We start from the raw sequence: 15,633 nt of genomic DNA, 5'->3' as shown, positions 1-15,633 counted from the left end.
GCAGCCAGTGCCCACTGCCTGGATATCAAGCACACAGCATCTGCTCCAGTGAACACCCTCGAAGTGACTAGACAGAGCTCCATTTGGGGATGGGGGAATTCAGAGAAAAAACATGCTTTTATAGCACTGTCGTTTCTAAGACAAAGATAACCAAAACCAGCTAGGGAATGTAATTTCACACATCACTTATGCTTTCACTAAACTCCTCAGAGGTCTTCAATTAACATATTTCAAGTGACACAGAGGTTAAATCCACGTCCGTGCCACAGCAACCACCAGGAACACTGTGGTGTGCAACACCCAGTCCCTCAGTTCCCACTGACTGAGATGTGCATCCTGTGCTGTTTGCAAATGCACATTTCTAAACATCTGTGCACTAAAATGCACTGACTTACTGCAGCTGTACAAGTATTTAATTGTTTGCCTCAATCTGGCTGATCAAATATCATGCAAATAGATGGAAAGGGATGACTTAGCAGCTTGAAATGCCTTTTTTTTTTTTTTTTTTTTTGAGGAAAAAAAATATTCAGGGTGGATTAAACTTCGAGAAAACTTCCAGAAGTTTAGTTGTGTGTCATTTACAAAAAGGAACTGACTAAAAGATTCAAGACCCAGTATCTAAGGACTTGCCTATTTGGCACTCTAATTTTAGCAGCCAGAATATGGTTTCCCATGGAGACAGTACTAGGTCTGACAAGCAAATGTTCAAGGCAGCAAATCTGTGGACCTAACTCTGCATGGCAGAGTTAAATTCCTGAATCTTTAGGAATTTATCGTAATTCCCAGACCAGCATCGAGGCATCAGAAGCCTTTTTGGCTCCTGTTCCATCTCACTGTAGGGTCATGCTGAGATGGGCACCTGCTACAACACCACAGATCCAATGAGATAAATTTCCAGCCAGTCTAAGCAGGCATTCAAAGCTGGATTAACAGCCTCAATAACAGATGTCGGCATGCAAATACAAGTGCAATACAGGGATCATGTCCAAAAAATGTGCTGCCTTCCCTCCATTGCTCACCTCCTCAGTACCTTGAAGCTCACTAGGCATTTCCATTTCTGCATCCAAGTGTGGATATAACAGCCTATCTAAGCGTCTCAGCACCCAGTGGCATGCCTAACTCTAGCTGGGACCCAGAATCCCAGTAGGTCAAGAACATTAATAAGATCCCTTTACACTCTCAGAACAAAAAGCACCAAGAAAGAGCAGGAATTGACACTCCTTTGGTCTCATGACTAACAGAATTCAGGAAAAGGACATCAGCAGTTCCTCAGTCTAAAAGAGCTCAAGATCTTATTTTTTAGGTAGTCACAGTCTCTATAGGTAAGGAACTCTGTAAGGAACTCTCTGGGGATGCACCCTTCTTCTAACCTCAGCATTTAATGGATCTCTCTCTTTCAGGGCAGAATTTAAATGCATATTTTGTGTAAAGAAACTATGAGACAGGACACCAGTTTTCTTGGATTTTTCTGTCTCACTCATCTGTTTTTGAACAGTCACTTTAAACAAACCGGTATCTTAATAGGACACTATCTTCGGTTCAGAATGCTGCTTAAGACTTAAAAAAACCCTAAGCGGACAGTGACCCTCATTTACTGACCACTCACAGGTATTACTAACTTAAAACAAACTTGTGATGTGAAATCCATAATGTTTGCTGAGGTCTGCAACAATCAGTCTCGGAAACTGAAAAATCCTTCAAAAACTTCGCTGCACAGAGTTTCCTTTCAAGGGCTGGAAATGAAAATCTCCCCTAAAGGGCTGTGTGCACTGCAGCTGCATGCAGGATTTTATTTACATGCATAGGATTTAGATCTAGCCCATCCCATCCAGTAACAGATTTTTAAAGCCTGAAAGCATAATTGTTATCCATCCCCAATAATAAAAATTACACTTCCCAGACACTCTGATTTTAGTAGCAGATGGTAAGCTGCTGCTTTTGAGAGACACTGTGAATGACTTGCAGTGAGTCTTGATAAATGAGCACTTGATCTAATCACCAGCCTACTTTAAAGTCAGCTTTGTAGAAAAATGACTTGCAGCCATCACTTACTGTGACTGATTTCTGTTCCAAGTCTATTCCTCCAGCAACACTAAATCCCAGGCCAGCTCCTTCTTCTTTGTGCAAGACTACAAAGTATGTGTCTTCTTTGCTCTAAAAAATGAAAAATGGAGGTGCACAGGAAGGGGAAGAAAAAACACAAACCCAAAGATCAAGACCAAGTACCCACATAAGTGACAAATTTCCAGTACCTACAGATTATGGCAGGTGAAAAGAGGCAACTCAAGGAATTAAAACTGAGATATTAAATGCATTTCACTTTATGTTACAGAATGAAGCAGCCATCTAGGAGAACTCAGGTGACAAGAAAAGTTTCTTCAGTCAGTTCAAGGCCAGCAAAAAACCTCAAAATTAGGATAGTGAAATGGCATTAAATCTTGGGCAGCCTAATTTTTACTGTAGTCAGTTTTCCATTGTTCAACATTTTGCAGTCAAAATTCAATATTCCCATACACCCTTCTGGACCAAGCACTGTACTCTTCAGGGAATTACTAACACTTTTGTTATCCAATTTCTTCTTCCTCAAAAAAGTAACATAGATGTAATGCAGGGCAGTTGCATCAACCTCTTTTCAGCAGGGCTGGATGGGATAGCAGAAAAAATTATTTCACCTGGGAGGTGGAAGTAAGGAGCCTGTTAGTGAGCTAAATAGGACTAGGCTGTGCTGTTGTAGAAATGGGAGCAGATATCCTGAACAGTAAAAGGACTGGTACAGGTTTGCATCCAACAAGTCTGACACTGTCACAGAGACCACATTTTGTGGTGTAAGTGGACCTGTAGAAAGGAATTTGGTGGAGCAGGCACATAATACCTATCTGTGGGGCAGAGCACCAGGTGTAGGGAGTAGGAAGCAGGTTTCTCAGCTTTTCCCCAGGATCCCATTTAACACCAGTTGTTTCAAGAAATTGCCAATACTAAAGTAACAGCAAATCATTAGAAACCAATCTTTTAATCTATTTAGTGTTAAATTATATATTTGGCTCACTACATTCAACATATTAGCTCAGCATTTGTCTTTTGTTTCAGATGGCACAGGGAGCCACAGATTACCAGATTTTGTGGTGAAACAACAGTAAAATTCTTGGTCTCACTGCATGTTTCTCTGCCAAATAGTGTCTATGGAAGATTTCCTACACTAGAGGCATCCCTGCAACATACAGAAGCAATGTCAAAAACTGATGTCACCCTGCTTCACATCACTGATCCATCAGCACTCAAGGAGAGAGGAGCACTGAGGGCAGAACATCTTTGTTCAGAGTGTTTTGTAAATGCTAAGACCTGGCTCACCTCTTCTCAAGTGAGAACAGCTTTATGTCTGGCTAGAAATAATAAAATCAGTTAAGTAACTAGGCTAGCCCCTTTCCAAGTAATGGAAACATATACATATCTTTGACTGTTAAGTACTAACAGTTAAATACTTAACAGTACTACAGCAATCCGTTTTCTTCAAGAGATCAGGCTCTTTCCAACACTCGATACCTCAACTTAATTTGCTTACACTGGTGAAGGAAGGAAGGAAAAAAAGTCAGAAGTTCAGCTGTTAAAAGAGTTATCCAAGGATCATGTGTGTTGGGCCAGTCAACAACACAGTCTGGATACTGGCTTTCCATTCCCAAGGTGCATTCCCTCCCTTCCCAGCCCTCAGAGCTGCTCCTTGCCAGCACACATAATATTGAGCAGAGACCCAGCTGTGGATGCTTACTGCTTTACTTGGACAAACAAAGGACAGACAAGGCCTCCAGTGATCACCTCTGCTTAGACTGTTAGCCAAAGATACCCATCATAGAGACCTAAATAAAGTGCCCATTTTTAAATTAGTATTAGTAGCATTTATTAAATGGTAGCAGTAAATCCAGCACTGTTTAGAGCAAAGGACAGTGACACTCTTTCCAGGTAAGCTCTCAGTCCAAATCAGGCAGTCCATCTCATTTTTCAGCAACTGGATAACTATGAAGATCTGTTCTATTGTACATTCAAAATCCACCATTTGAATAGCATAAAATTTTCCAGAGTATGTGCCACACTGGGCTTAAATATGGATAAGAAACTATGCAGACAAGAAGTGCATTCCAAAAAGCATTCAGCTTTATAAATATTTGAGCTCTCAGGATTTGAAAAGTGGCATAAAGAAATAATCTCTCCAAGATGACATGCAAAATACTTTAGGGAACACTTAATTACCTCTGTCCAGTTGTGTAATCCAATCCTAATTTTATCAGTAAACTTAGCTAGCCATCTTGGCTCAGCAAGCTTTTGAGACTTGCATGCTTTAGCTATGCTGTCCCCTGGAAGGAGATAAAGCTGGATAATTTGGGGAGGTCCTTTTCCCCCTAGCCTGTTCTATGTTTGAAATTGCAATTTTTGTGAACAAAACTCGAGAACACTCTAGATGCAGCCCAGCCAGCAGTTATGCAGACCAGATGGCAGATTCCCTTCCAGCACTGTCATTATGTTATCAACTTCTGTTCTGATTTAAAAGGATGTGGATGTATCTCACAAACAGAAAAACCAAAAGCAGAGAAGTAATGTCTGGCTGGCATTTCACTTTGGAAGCCTTCTTCAAACACCTAGATAAGGAAGCAAGTTATCTTGATGCAACAACCAGTTTCCATAGAAGAGAACAAAAAGGTCACAGGAGTTTCTTATAAACCCTTCAGCAGCCACATTCTGGTGTTCAAGTTCAGCACTGAACAAAATAAATTCATTTTCTGTGATTGCAGCTTCTAGCAAAGGGCACCAGGCACAAAGAGGAACAGAGCTTCCCCTTCATGGTGGGGAAACTGAATCTGACCCAGATGGCTGGTGGAAAGCTAAACTGATGTGCAGTTACTGGGGAGCCCAGATGGAGGAATACATTTTCACTTAAAATAGGTCTATTTATTGTGACTCACAACTGCTTTTGAACTTGCTTATACAAAAAGCCATTCAAAATTATCACAGGTTTATAGCATGTAAAAACCACTATTAGTATAATTAACATCAACTGCATTTGATAGTAATAGCCTGTCCTGTAACTACTACTACTGGAGGAGCCCTGAAACAGTTTGAAAAAGATTTTATCTACCCTTAAGAAAACCCTCAAAAATCCACCAATAACCCAGTTTTATTTTGTGATTTTTACCTTTACTTGTGCTTTGACTTCTTGGAGCATAGCAGCAACATCACATTTTGGTACTACCACTGACAAAACAGATTGCAGTTTTTGCTGGTCCAGGCTTGAGATGAGCAGCTGATCCAAGCTAAAATAAAAAGACAGAAAAGCTCTATATTTCCCTACTTTGTAGAGATACATTTCATGTATACAGTGTAGGCTGTATTAGGATAAATGACAAAGAAGGAATCTTGAAAACTGGTAAAGAAATGGTGTATGCTGGGAGAAGAGCAAGGGGCAGAGAAGATTATTTAAGAGTAACTCTGAAAGTCAGTCCCTGTTCTGTTCCCCTCATCTTTCCCTAATGGTTTTAGCAACAGACAGGCTAAAGAGACAGGAGGAGACAACTACATCTGAGGACTGTTTCTGGCAGGACAACAAGCTCTTTTGTCACCACAGGCTGTACTGGCAGCCAGTGCTATGCAGCCTCCTCTCCATCACTACTGCTGTGCTTTACATGGCCAAAAAACTGACCAAAACCAGCTAGAGGGGCTACAGAAAAGGAGCCCAACCATCCCAGGATAAAATATTTAATCCTGTACTGAAGCGAAGACACAGCAGCATGGCAGCTCCAAGGCATCACAAGGTCAGGAATGGCACCCCCAGACTGTGAGGGGATGGCAGGCTGGGGCCACAACCGAAACACGCTTTGGGGCAGACCTGCGGCACAGCAGAAGCTTTGCCATGGGTAGGGATGGAACAAAAATATCAAAGCTGACACTAACCTGATAGACCAGCTGTTTCCCCCATCCAGAGAGCTGCCATGGGGCATGTCATCGTCCGAGGCAGAACCCGGCGTCCCTGAGCCGCTGTCCCGGGGGCTGCAGGCTCCCAGTCCCATTGCGCCCAGCTCCGTGGGGCTGCAGTGGGCTGGTGGAGCTGCTCTGCTCTGGGCAGGCATGCCACGGGCTCTGCGGGGTGTGATTTCCAACTCTGTCTTGAAGCAGGCGGGCTGCGGGGACTCCGAGAAGCCCTCTCCACACAGCTTGTCCAGGTCGGGCATACTGAGGGCTCTCAGCTCCCGCAGCCTGGAGCGGGACAGTGGCAGCCGCCCCAGGCCCCGGCTGCGGCGCGCTTGTGAGGCCGAGGTGGGGAAGGCGGCCATGTCTGCCCCAGCACCATCCTCCTCACTCCTCTGGGGCTTTTCATCCCCTTTGCCACCCTTGGTTGTGGGCTCTGTGCCAAGGGGAGTCTTGGCCATGGTGTTGGCTGGGCTGGGGCTGCCACCATAAGAGCTCAAGCTGCGTCGCAGTGCCCATGGTGTCTCAGCAGAGCTGGATGCGGTGGCCAACCCACCACATGACCTCCTGGCGAGAGGCAACCTTGCAGTCGAGCATATATCAATGGCCTTCACAATGGGCCGGTCAAAATTAGCTAGGTTTTCAAAGGATTTGATCCTCTGTTTGACAGAGAAGGATGAAATTGGCTCATGTGGCCAGTTCAGCTCATAATAATAGTAATTCCGCCTGAAGTTTCTCAGTTTATCGGCAGTGGGGTAGCTGATGTCACTGGCCGAGGGGGATGTGTCATGGACCTTCTGGGCACTTTTGGAGGCGTATGCCTGCTCCTTTCCACTCTGGCTGTTAGGCGGATTCAGGTGAACCATCTTTAACATCCCCATTGCTGCCTGTGGGTATTTCTCCTCTGCAGTTTGGCCCTGGGGTCCTTGCATAGGATGACCCTCCGCAACATGGCAATCCTCCCTCAAGTGACCCGACAACTGAGATGGCATTGAGTAGGTCCTTGTCACAGGTTTTGACAAGCCACAGAGACGTCCCTCTCCAGCCGTATCTCCTCTTGAGAAATACTGCATGGTCCCCATCTCTTCAGTCAGCCGAGGCACTTCTGCATGCACCTCTTCTGTTTTCTCCAGCAATGGCAGCCGCAAAAATGATGCTGGTGAGGATGAGGCAGAGGAGGAGGAGGAAGGGGATGATGAGGAGGAAAGCTTCACCTCAATGAAACTGCGTTGGATCTCCTGCCCTTCCAGCTGCTCCTGCTGAACTGAGGGGGATCCCAAGGAAGAAGAGCAGGCTCCAGCAGACCTTCCTACATTTTGCAGATCTAATTGCCGAAGGTCATCTGCACTACCAATGCTTTTGATCGTGTTCAGGTCTCTTCCAGCATTATCAGTCCTCCCTTTCACATATTCAGCTTTTGGTATCCCCTGAGGAGGTGAAGTGACTATGGACTGACTGTCTCTGGCTCTGAAATCATCCACCTTAGCACCCTTACCCTGACACACCACAGTCTGCATGGAAACTTGCTTCTCTTTTGGCTTTCCCCATGACAGCTCCCCACAGCCACATTTCATTTCACCACTTGTGGTTGGACTGCTGCTGCCATTTAGGAGAGGCAGAAATGAATCTTCAGAAATTACCAGAGATGGTTTATTTTCTAGCTCTGATTTCAGAGTCTTTGAGGCTGCTGAAATGCTCTTTCCAGGATCTGAGTTTGTAGGTGAATTACGGGACAATGGTGTTTTCTTTCCCAGGAGTTTGGGGGACAGCTGTGGAGAAACAGAAGCCCTTTTCTGATCAGCCCCATTGACTTTGGTAGTAGTAATGCCAGAAGAATCTGAATTTGTCTTTGTTTTGCTTTTGATGGTGAACCCTTTTAGCTTTGGTCCTGCTTTAGATTTCTGATTATTTAAAAGGGTATCCATTATACTTTTTTGTGCCATTGCTTTAGATTCCTGACAGGATTTTTTCTGTGAGGATGGGCTGTGCGGTACTGCAGCTCCTTTGCAGTGATTTGTGCCTGAGCTTTGGACTTTTCCATTTGAAGTCCTTCCTGAAGTCACAGAGTTAATTTTCTCATTTTTTCCTGGCAATTCATGAGTTGCATTAGCCTTTGGATCTTTAGATCTACTGGGAAAGGGTGACCTGAGTGATATTCCTCTCGTCGATGATGCATTCACATGACTGCTGTCTGTTTTAGACAAGGTGGATGAACTGTTGGTTTCTTTCTTCAGCAAGCAATAATTAGCAGCATGATTACAGTCATCAACTGCCATTTCACTTTCAGATTTGGATCCCTGCTCATCACAACATCCTTCTTTCTCAAACAAGCTGTTCTCCAAGACATCAACATTTCTAGCAGAGCAAAAGCTTGTCTTTTTGCAGTGCAGAGACCCTTTTTCTTCAATGGATTCGCAGCATTTCTTATTTTCATTACTGTTCCCCAAATCCATCTGTTCTTCTGTACGTAAGGCACCATTGTTACAGAAAGAGTAAACTTCAGGGATACTGACTGAATTCTTTAGGATGTCTCCTTCTGGCAGAAGAACTGAGGAAGGAGAACACAAGGATGCAGAGGACACATCTGGACACTGTGAAGGACATGATGTGGGCCCACCATTATCTTCCAAACCTAGTTTGTTGATGCTTGTCTCCAATGACCCACACATTGCACAGCCCTCATTCTGCAAAACTTTGCCACTGTAAGGGTGCAACTGGGACAATGAGGATGAACTTTTTCCAGAGGTGAGATGCTGCTCCTGTGCAGGCTTCTGCAGCTCATCATTCATGCAACAAATCTCAATCTGCTCCTCATCTGACTCTGTTACAGTACAGCCTGCAGGGGCAGTAGCAGCAGCACACTGCCCAAGCAACACCTCACTAGCACTGTCAAAGGCTTCTGTGAGAGACTCTGTGTCCGAGTGAGAATCCTCCGCAGCCCCATACATCGACTTTGGGAATGGGTCACTTCTCTTACCTTCCAGAAAGTTTGCTGCAGGCGACTCATCCTCATTTATTAAACTGCTAAAATTCCTAGAATAGTTATTCAAAGAGTTTTTATTCACAGTAAAAAGTTTCCCTGTGTTGATGGAGTCCAACACAGACAGCCCCAAAACCCCTTGTGCATTAGCTCCACAATTCACAGTTTTCTCCAGCAGCTCCTCCTTGGGTGCTGGCGGCTCAGAGTCGGGGCAGCCCTCGTCAGTGCCGCAGCAGCACATGGTGGTGTACTCGTCTCGGAGGGGACTCTCTGCGCGTGACGGGGTGCGCGAGGCCCTGCTCTCGGGGGCGCCCATCTGGCTGAGCAGGTCATCGATGTCAGTGACAGGGATGGCCGCGCAGTCCTCGACACGGCTGCCCTTCGGGGCCCCCCTGTGCACGTCCCTGCTCGTGGCATCAGGCGGCAGTGTTGCTCTCTCCGCCGCGCAGCCGCCGACAGCAGCTTGCAGACCTGCTTTTTCTCGCTTCCCAGAACTCTGTTCTTCCTCCGTTATGAGGATGCTGTTGACATTGGCCTGATTTTGAGTGTCTATCCCTGGAGACAGGATGAGGTTTGTAAATCTGCTGACAGCTGCATCACGGTTGAAAAAAAAAGAAAAAAAGGCAAAATCCTGTCAGATATAAGTAGTGATATAGAAAACACCAGGTTTTATTACAAAAATAGACACCCACATAGACGACATGTTTTCATTTTGATCTGCACTCCTCCTCTTCTGTAATGATGTTTACAACAACTCAAATTAATCATAACCATGTGTATTTGAGTAGTGCACAGAAGGGTGCAATCCACTTATCCAAGGTGAGCAGTCATGATCTGTTTAACTCTCATCTTTGAAATTGCAGCAGTCAAGAAGCCAACTACCAAAGTGTCAGCATGCAGTAAGTCACGCTGAGCAGCACTGCTTCTCATCACTTCATCTCTGAAGTCTCCAATAGAGATGCTGGGGAGCACAGAAAGCCCTGACATAGCAAAGGTGACCAGATAACACAGTGACAGTCTCTGCATAAATAACGTGGCTCTGACCCCTTAGCACTTCTGCAGGTTTTCAATGTGACATGAATGGGCAACATTATGCACACATTAAGCACATGGGCTTCACTGCATTTCTGGCACAGACCTCTCCTTGCTTTCAGCACATGTTTAACCCGCTCCTGGGCAGCACACTGAGCTCCCTGTCACTGCTGCACTCTGACACATTCCTGCTCACCCATTTCTCCACATCTTCAGTTTCCAGCAGTTCACCCTACATACCAGATTCCACTTCTCTACGCTGCTTCTGAGACATGCATTCCCACTCAAGCTGCCTTCCAGAAGGGCAGTTACTATCACATGGGACCCAGAAAGTACATGGAAAAGGAGAAGTTATACACAGTGCTAGCATCCTTTCCTGCTCATTCAAAGCTGCCTGTGCATCTTCATCCTTCTCATACAAACCTGCAGGATTATCCACATCATTTAACTTGGGTATCCATATTAGGAAGTCCTGATTCCTCCTGGAGTCAACAGAACACCTCAGGAGGGCAATCTGAGGCAGACAGGTTAGAATTTGAAGTATTTCCCTGCGTCAGCATGGTGAATCATACGCTGAAGAGACCCCCTATTTTTGCCAGTGGGATAGGACAAAGGGAAGCGTGAAGTACCTTACAAAAGACTGCCAATGTGTCCTTACCCCACTGCTATCGGTTTGAAAAGCCACAGCAATCTAGGGGAAAAAGAACAAGATCCTGCCAAGTCTGGAATTCCTTAAAGAACAACTGAAAGTCAAGCATCTGGAAGCACTTTAGGTTCCCAGGTATTAATAGGTACACAAAGAAGATCATAAGCCAGAACAAAGCAAAATATTATGTTCTTCCTGAATTTGAAAAGTATGCTTTTCTTTTTCAAACACTCATTTCCACACCACATAATTTGTACAGTATGTGGGGATTCATATATTGCTGTAGCAGCATAAATCAGCCCTGAGCAGAAGGCAAGAAGGTATCAAGTATTTCAACTCACACTAGAAAACTTTTTGTAATGAAACATGCAAATAAACATTTTTATAAGATTTTAGTTTTCTGTTTCAACTTCCTGCACTTCAGAGAATTCTGACACATAAGAGGAAGGAAAGAAAGAAAAGAGGCTTATAGTACCTTACTGTCCATTCATAAAAACTTTACTAGAATTTCAGATTTAAGAGAGATAAAGAGATAGAGATTTGATTATAAGGGGCCAATATATTTAATGATCAGGCACAGCAATAAAATGAGTTGCCAGGACAAGAGTCTCTGCCATTTTAGCTCCAGGACTGCATCAAATGACTCAGACCTCTGCAAGCACTGGCAGGAGTGACCTGCTCTATGTGGGATTTTGAATACCTCACATAGGAATAGATTTTCTCCCCTTATCATGGTGCTGGAGAGGACCCTGATGCTTGGTTTGGTGATGAAGTGCTTTGCTTGGTTCATCAATGCAGACACAATGTCCCCCTGTCCTCTTCTCTGAATCCATGTGGAAAGCTAGGACAGCAGAGGGTCTGGCCCAGCTGATCCAAAGACGTTTTGTTCACTGCTGCCCAGAATAAATGGTACAAAACCAAAACTACTTTCTCACCTGATGATGCTTTCTGGATCTCCAGGGTTACGGATGTGGGAAGACACTGCATAAGCAAGCAGATTTCCTCATACATCATCTTGCTGACAGGGATGCTGTTGATAGTGGTAATCTCATCTCCTACAGCCATCTTGCCCATTGATCCCTTATGCAAAGAGAAATTCAAGGAAATTATAAATACACATCAGAAGCCCTGCCACAGAGGCAAAGATTGCAGGGAAGCAATTAATAGCTTATGAGCAACATCCCCTATTTCACATCACTGCAGAGCACAGGTACCACTGCTGTCAGTTTGCCAGCACATAAATAAAGAACAGACTGTGTTTCTGCCAGGAGGAGAATTAAGGATCAATCTAAAACAGGAAGGTAAAAAGATCTGCTGGTTTCTCTGGGAGATGGGTATCAGAATGGAGGATATAGCCCTCTTAGTTAAATGAAATGGGATAGATCAGCCCTAGCTTCTTCAGGACTGGAACACTGTGTGTCATTTTTTAATTCCATGCATGAACTGCTTCTCAGGTAGAACTCTCTTAAACCAGTGAGCAGACATGAACTGAGCTCTTAAGGGCAGGTTTGTTTCTAAATCCTGGAAAATAAATCTGAGAAAAAGGCAGGAACAAAACCCAAGTCCCCAGATCTCACAGCCCTATTTAAACTACTATGCCATATCCCTCTTACCCTAGTGGCCACTAATGAGATTAAAAATGCCACAGCCAGGTTTGTACACCAGAGTATTATTCTTCTTCCTGCACTTCTGCATCTAGCAATCCCATAACTAGCATGAAGCATGTATCCATACTGGTATGGGCATGTATGAGCTGCAGAAGAGCAATGTGTTACTGGTACTACTGTAGCTCTTGGCAAACCTGGACAGCAACTAAAGTCTCTTGGTTCCAGATCCCCGTAATATAGGGACATGTGCATATAAAATAATAAAGCATAATATAGATTTATTATCACCATCCTCTGCTGCCTGCCCATAGTTAGAAAATGAATACAAAAATTGCATTCCCTCAAAGTTGCGATTTCAAGGGGGAATGATACCATCTCAGTGGATTTGCATCCTGCCTCTCTTAGTTTTGAATTAGCCTGAGTGCATTTCTGAATCAGAAACCTTTTATTTATCAGCAGCTCCAGAACAACATGGGGTGACAGATTTTGCCCAGCAAGGACAAACACCTCAGTTGTGCTCAGTCTCAACAGACCACTTGCTTAATAGTAATCATCATCATCATCCGCATAATGGGAAAGCACATCCCTATAAGGCAACTCAAATTACAAATTACCATTTCTGCTGGTCCACCTGGCCGCATCCCTGTGACAACAACCTTTAAGGGCATGGCTTGGATTTCCAAATCCAGGCCAAATGACTCGTGCTCATTGCGAACCAGAGTGACGACTTCAACCTGGCCCTGCCCGACTACATCAGGTGCTTCACACTTCTTGCTGTGAGGGAGCGTCCTGGCAACAGGCTTGTTGTAAGAGCCATGCTCCTCTGTCCTGTGTCTCTGAAGGCTTCGGCACTCAGTGCTCATCATGCTTTTCACTCTGGTGACGGCTCTGTGCTCAAGTTTTGGTGATCTCTTGGATTCAAGTTGTGCTTCGCGGAGCTCCCTCAAACTCAGGCTGCCAAGACGAACTTCAGGCACACTTGAGTAATCAAATGCTATGATGGGGAAAAAAGGAGATTCAATTTGCTCCAGCGTGCTATCTGCAGACTCCATGGAGTTGCTGAAGACGGGGGAAGATGTCTCCATGCCACTGTATCTCGATGACTCACTGTCCTGGCTCTCATCATCGATTTCTACAGACGAGGTTGTAATGACAATGCCAGCATCCTCCTGGCTCTTGGCCCTCTGGCTTCTGTGCAAGTGGGAACTTTCGTCATCATCACTGGCGTCACCATCATAGAAAACAACCCTCCTCTGTCGGTGAAAGGGGCTGCGAACAGATTTGGGGCTGTCACTGAGAATGCCAGGTCTGACAGACTCCACATGCTTGTTGTGATGGCCAGACGACCTCCCACTAGCTGGAGAAGTCAAACCATTTGCTTTTGTCACTCCTGCATCTCTAGCAGCTAGGGAAAAAAAATAAAATTATACTTTAACTGTACTTACAGATGATTTTTAACACCATGCATCTCATGACAGCAGAATACATGTGGCTCTGTTTGCAGAGGAAGCTTAACTCTTCTTCACAAAGCAAAAACCAGTCTTTTCATGTCCTCCCTCTAACTACAGTAAACATCAAGAAGACTGCAGATAGCACCACAATTTATGGGTAATTCCCAAAGCCAGTTGATTGGCATGTCTAGTTCTATTTTCAGTTTATTTCTATATTATGGCTATGACTCAAAGAAGAATGGGATGCAAATTCAGATGTGTATTTTAGTTTAAACAACAGATTTTCTTTCACATTTTCATTAAATCTAAGCTCAAGACTCCTGCATTAGCTCACAGAGAGTAAAAATTGCTTTCTTGAACAAAGACTGAAGCACACAACTATCAATTTCAAACTTGCAAGTAACAAACCCAAGAACTTTTCATGTTCTCCTTAGAAAGAACTGCATCTTACTTTGTGGGAAGTTTTTTTTTTTTTTTTTTCACTTTTTTTTGGTGGCTAGATAGAAATGTAAAAATGCTTTTAAACATTAAATGATTTCCACATGAAAAAACATGTAGACAGACACAGAAATTACTTGAGAAACATCGAAAAGGGAGAAAAAACACATCCTTTGAATTTGTGATCAGGTCTGCACGTAAGTAAGGACAAACAAGGTCTTTTCAGTCAGTTACTATGGGGAGAAGGACACACATGTAAAATAACTGATGTAAAATTGCACATTTGTTTGTTTTTACACATATATTGACCCTCTCAAAGTTTCTGAGATAGCTATGAACACTTCCAATAAATATAATAAGTAAGATGATCAGTCATTCAAAAAACCCAAAACTCTGCAGTGCTGTCAATCTAGTTTCATCCAAATCAATCAAACTCATTTTCAGAACAGTGTTTTGAACAAAATATCATGGAAACAGGTGTTTCTGTGGATTCTTATAAATTCCTTCAATTTTCCAGGACTCCATGTGATCAACACTGGCTTGCACTATACTGCCTGGCATCTCTTACCAGCACAGGGACCACCACAGCTCTCCTGTATAGGAACCCAGCACTCAGTGACTCTCCTCTCACTAGCCCAATGATCAGACACATTTGCATCACTTACTCAGGCTGCCAGGGAGAAGAGAGCCATCATCCAACCAACTGTTCCTGTTCTTCTGACGGAGCTGCTCTTCATCACACGAGCCAGGTACAGCATCAGAGAAGGGGAGATGGCTTCCACCATCGTGAGAAAAGTACTGGGAAAGCTCTGCCTCAGAGCTGACAGATCCCTGCTGAAGAGAAGTGACCCTGGTGACCAGCTGTCCTCGATGCATAAAACCCCTGCCTGCATGTGAGCATCACACAGACCGCTCATATTGCTGTGTCAATAAAGGAAGCTTAAAGCCAATTTTTAAAATAAAGGACTTGTCAGTATATTTAGAGACAAACTATTGAAATTGGATGTCTGAAACACTGCACATCAACATGCTTTTAGCCAATACAATAAATAAAAAAGGATTCCAAATCCCGCTGCTTTATATGTGTGGTTCAGTGAAGAAACAAGGGATGAAACTATTCACTTTTGCAGTTCCCTTTATACACATTCTACACTGAGAGAAGGAAAGACTTTGTATCTCCAGACACAGTGTCTACAGCTTCCTTGGCTTTACCAGGAAAAACAGATTTTTCCACTGCAATGGATATATAGAGGGACTTAGTCTCAGCCTTCTGCCCACAGGCTCAGGTCTCTCTTGCTAATTTCATCTGTGTCCCACAGAGCAGAAGTGCCTTGAGGTGGCAGGAGGTGGGACCCCACAGCCTTCTCTGCCATGCTCTGCACATCACTCCCAAAGGCTACAGTCACACAGACAAACAGGAACTTGCTCTGTCACAATTGAAATGTGTGACACAAAAATAAACCCTTTTATAGAGCCCATGTGACAGAGAAGGAGTATGCATGTTTGGTTTTGAACCCCTTGACCAAG

General features: G+C 44.1%; 1 protein-coding gene across 1 annotated transcript in view; it reads right to left on the bottom strand.

Moving 5' to 3' along the window:
* Window positions 1–15,633, bottom strand: part of PDZD2 (PDZ domain containing 2) — a 136,125-nt gene that overhangs the window by 7,903 nt on the left and 112,589 nt on the right. Inside the window, exons 16-21 of the mRNA XM_083884178.1 lie at window positions 14,772–14,940; window positions 12,832–13,622; window positions 11,546–11,690; window positions 5,938–9,523; window positions 5,183–5,300; window positions 2,053–2,154 (exon numbers count right to left, since the gene is read on the bottom strand). Of these exons, the coding sequence (XP_083740304.1) occupies window positions 2,053–2,154; window positions 5,183–5,300; window positions 5,938–9,523; window positions 11,546–11,690; window positions 12,832–13,622; window positions 14,772–14,940 (4,911 nt within the window). The remainder of the gene's footprint in view (window positions 1–2,052; window positions 2,155–5,182; window positions 5,301–5,937; window positions 9,524–11,545; window positions 11,691–12,831; window positions 13,623–14,771; window positions 14,941–15,633) is intronic.

The sequence above is a fragment of the Zosterops lateralis genome (assembly GCF_965231275.1).
Source record: "Zosterops lateralis genome assembly, chromosome: Z".
In the NCBI taxonomy this organism is placed as follows: Eukaryota; Metazoa; Chordata; class Aves; order Passeriformes; family Zosteropidae; genus Zosterops; species Zosterops lateralis.
Note: the sequence above shows the minus strand (reverse complement) of the source record. Positions and strands in the feature narration are given on the sequence as shown.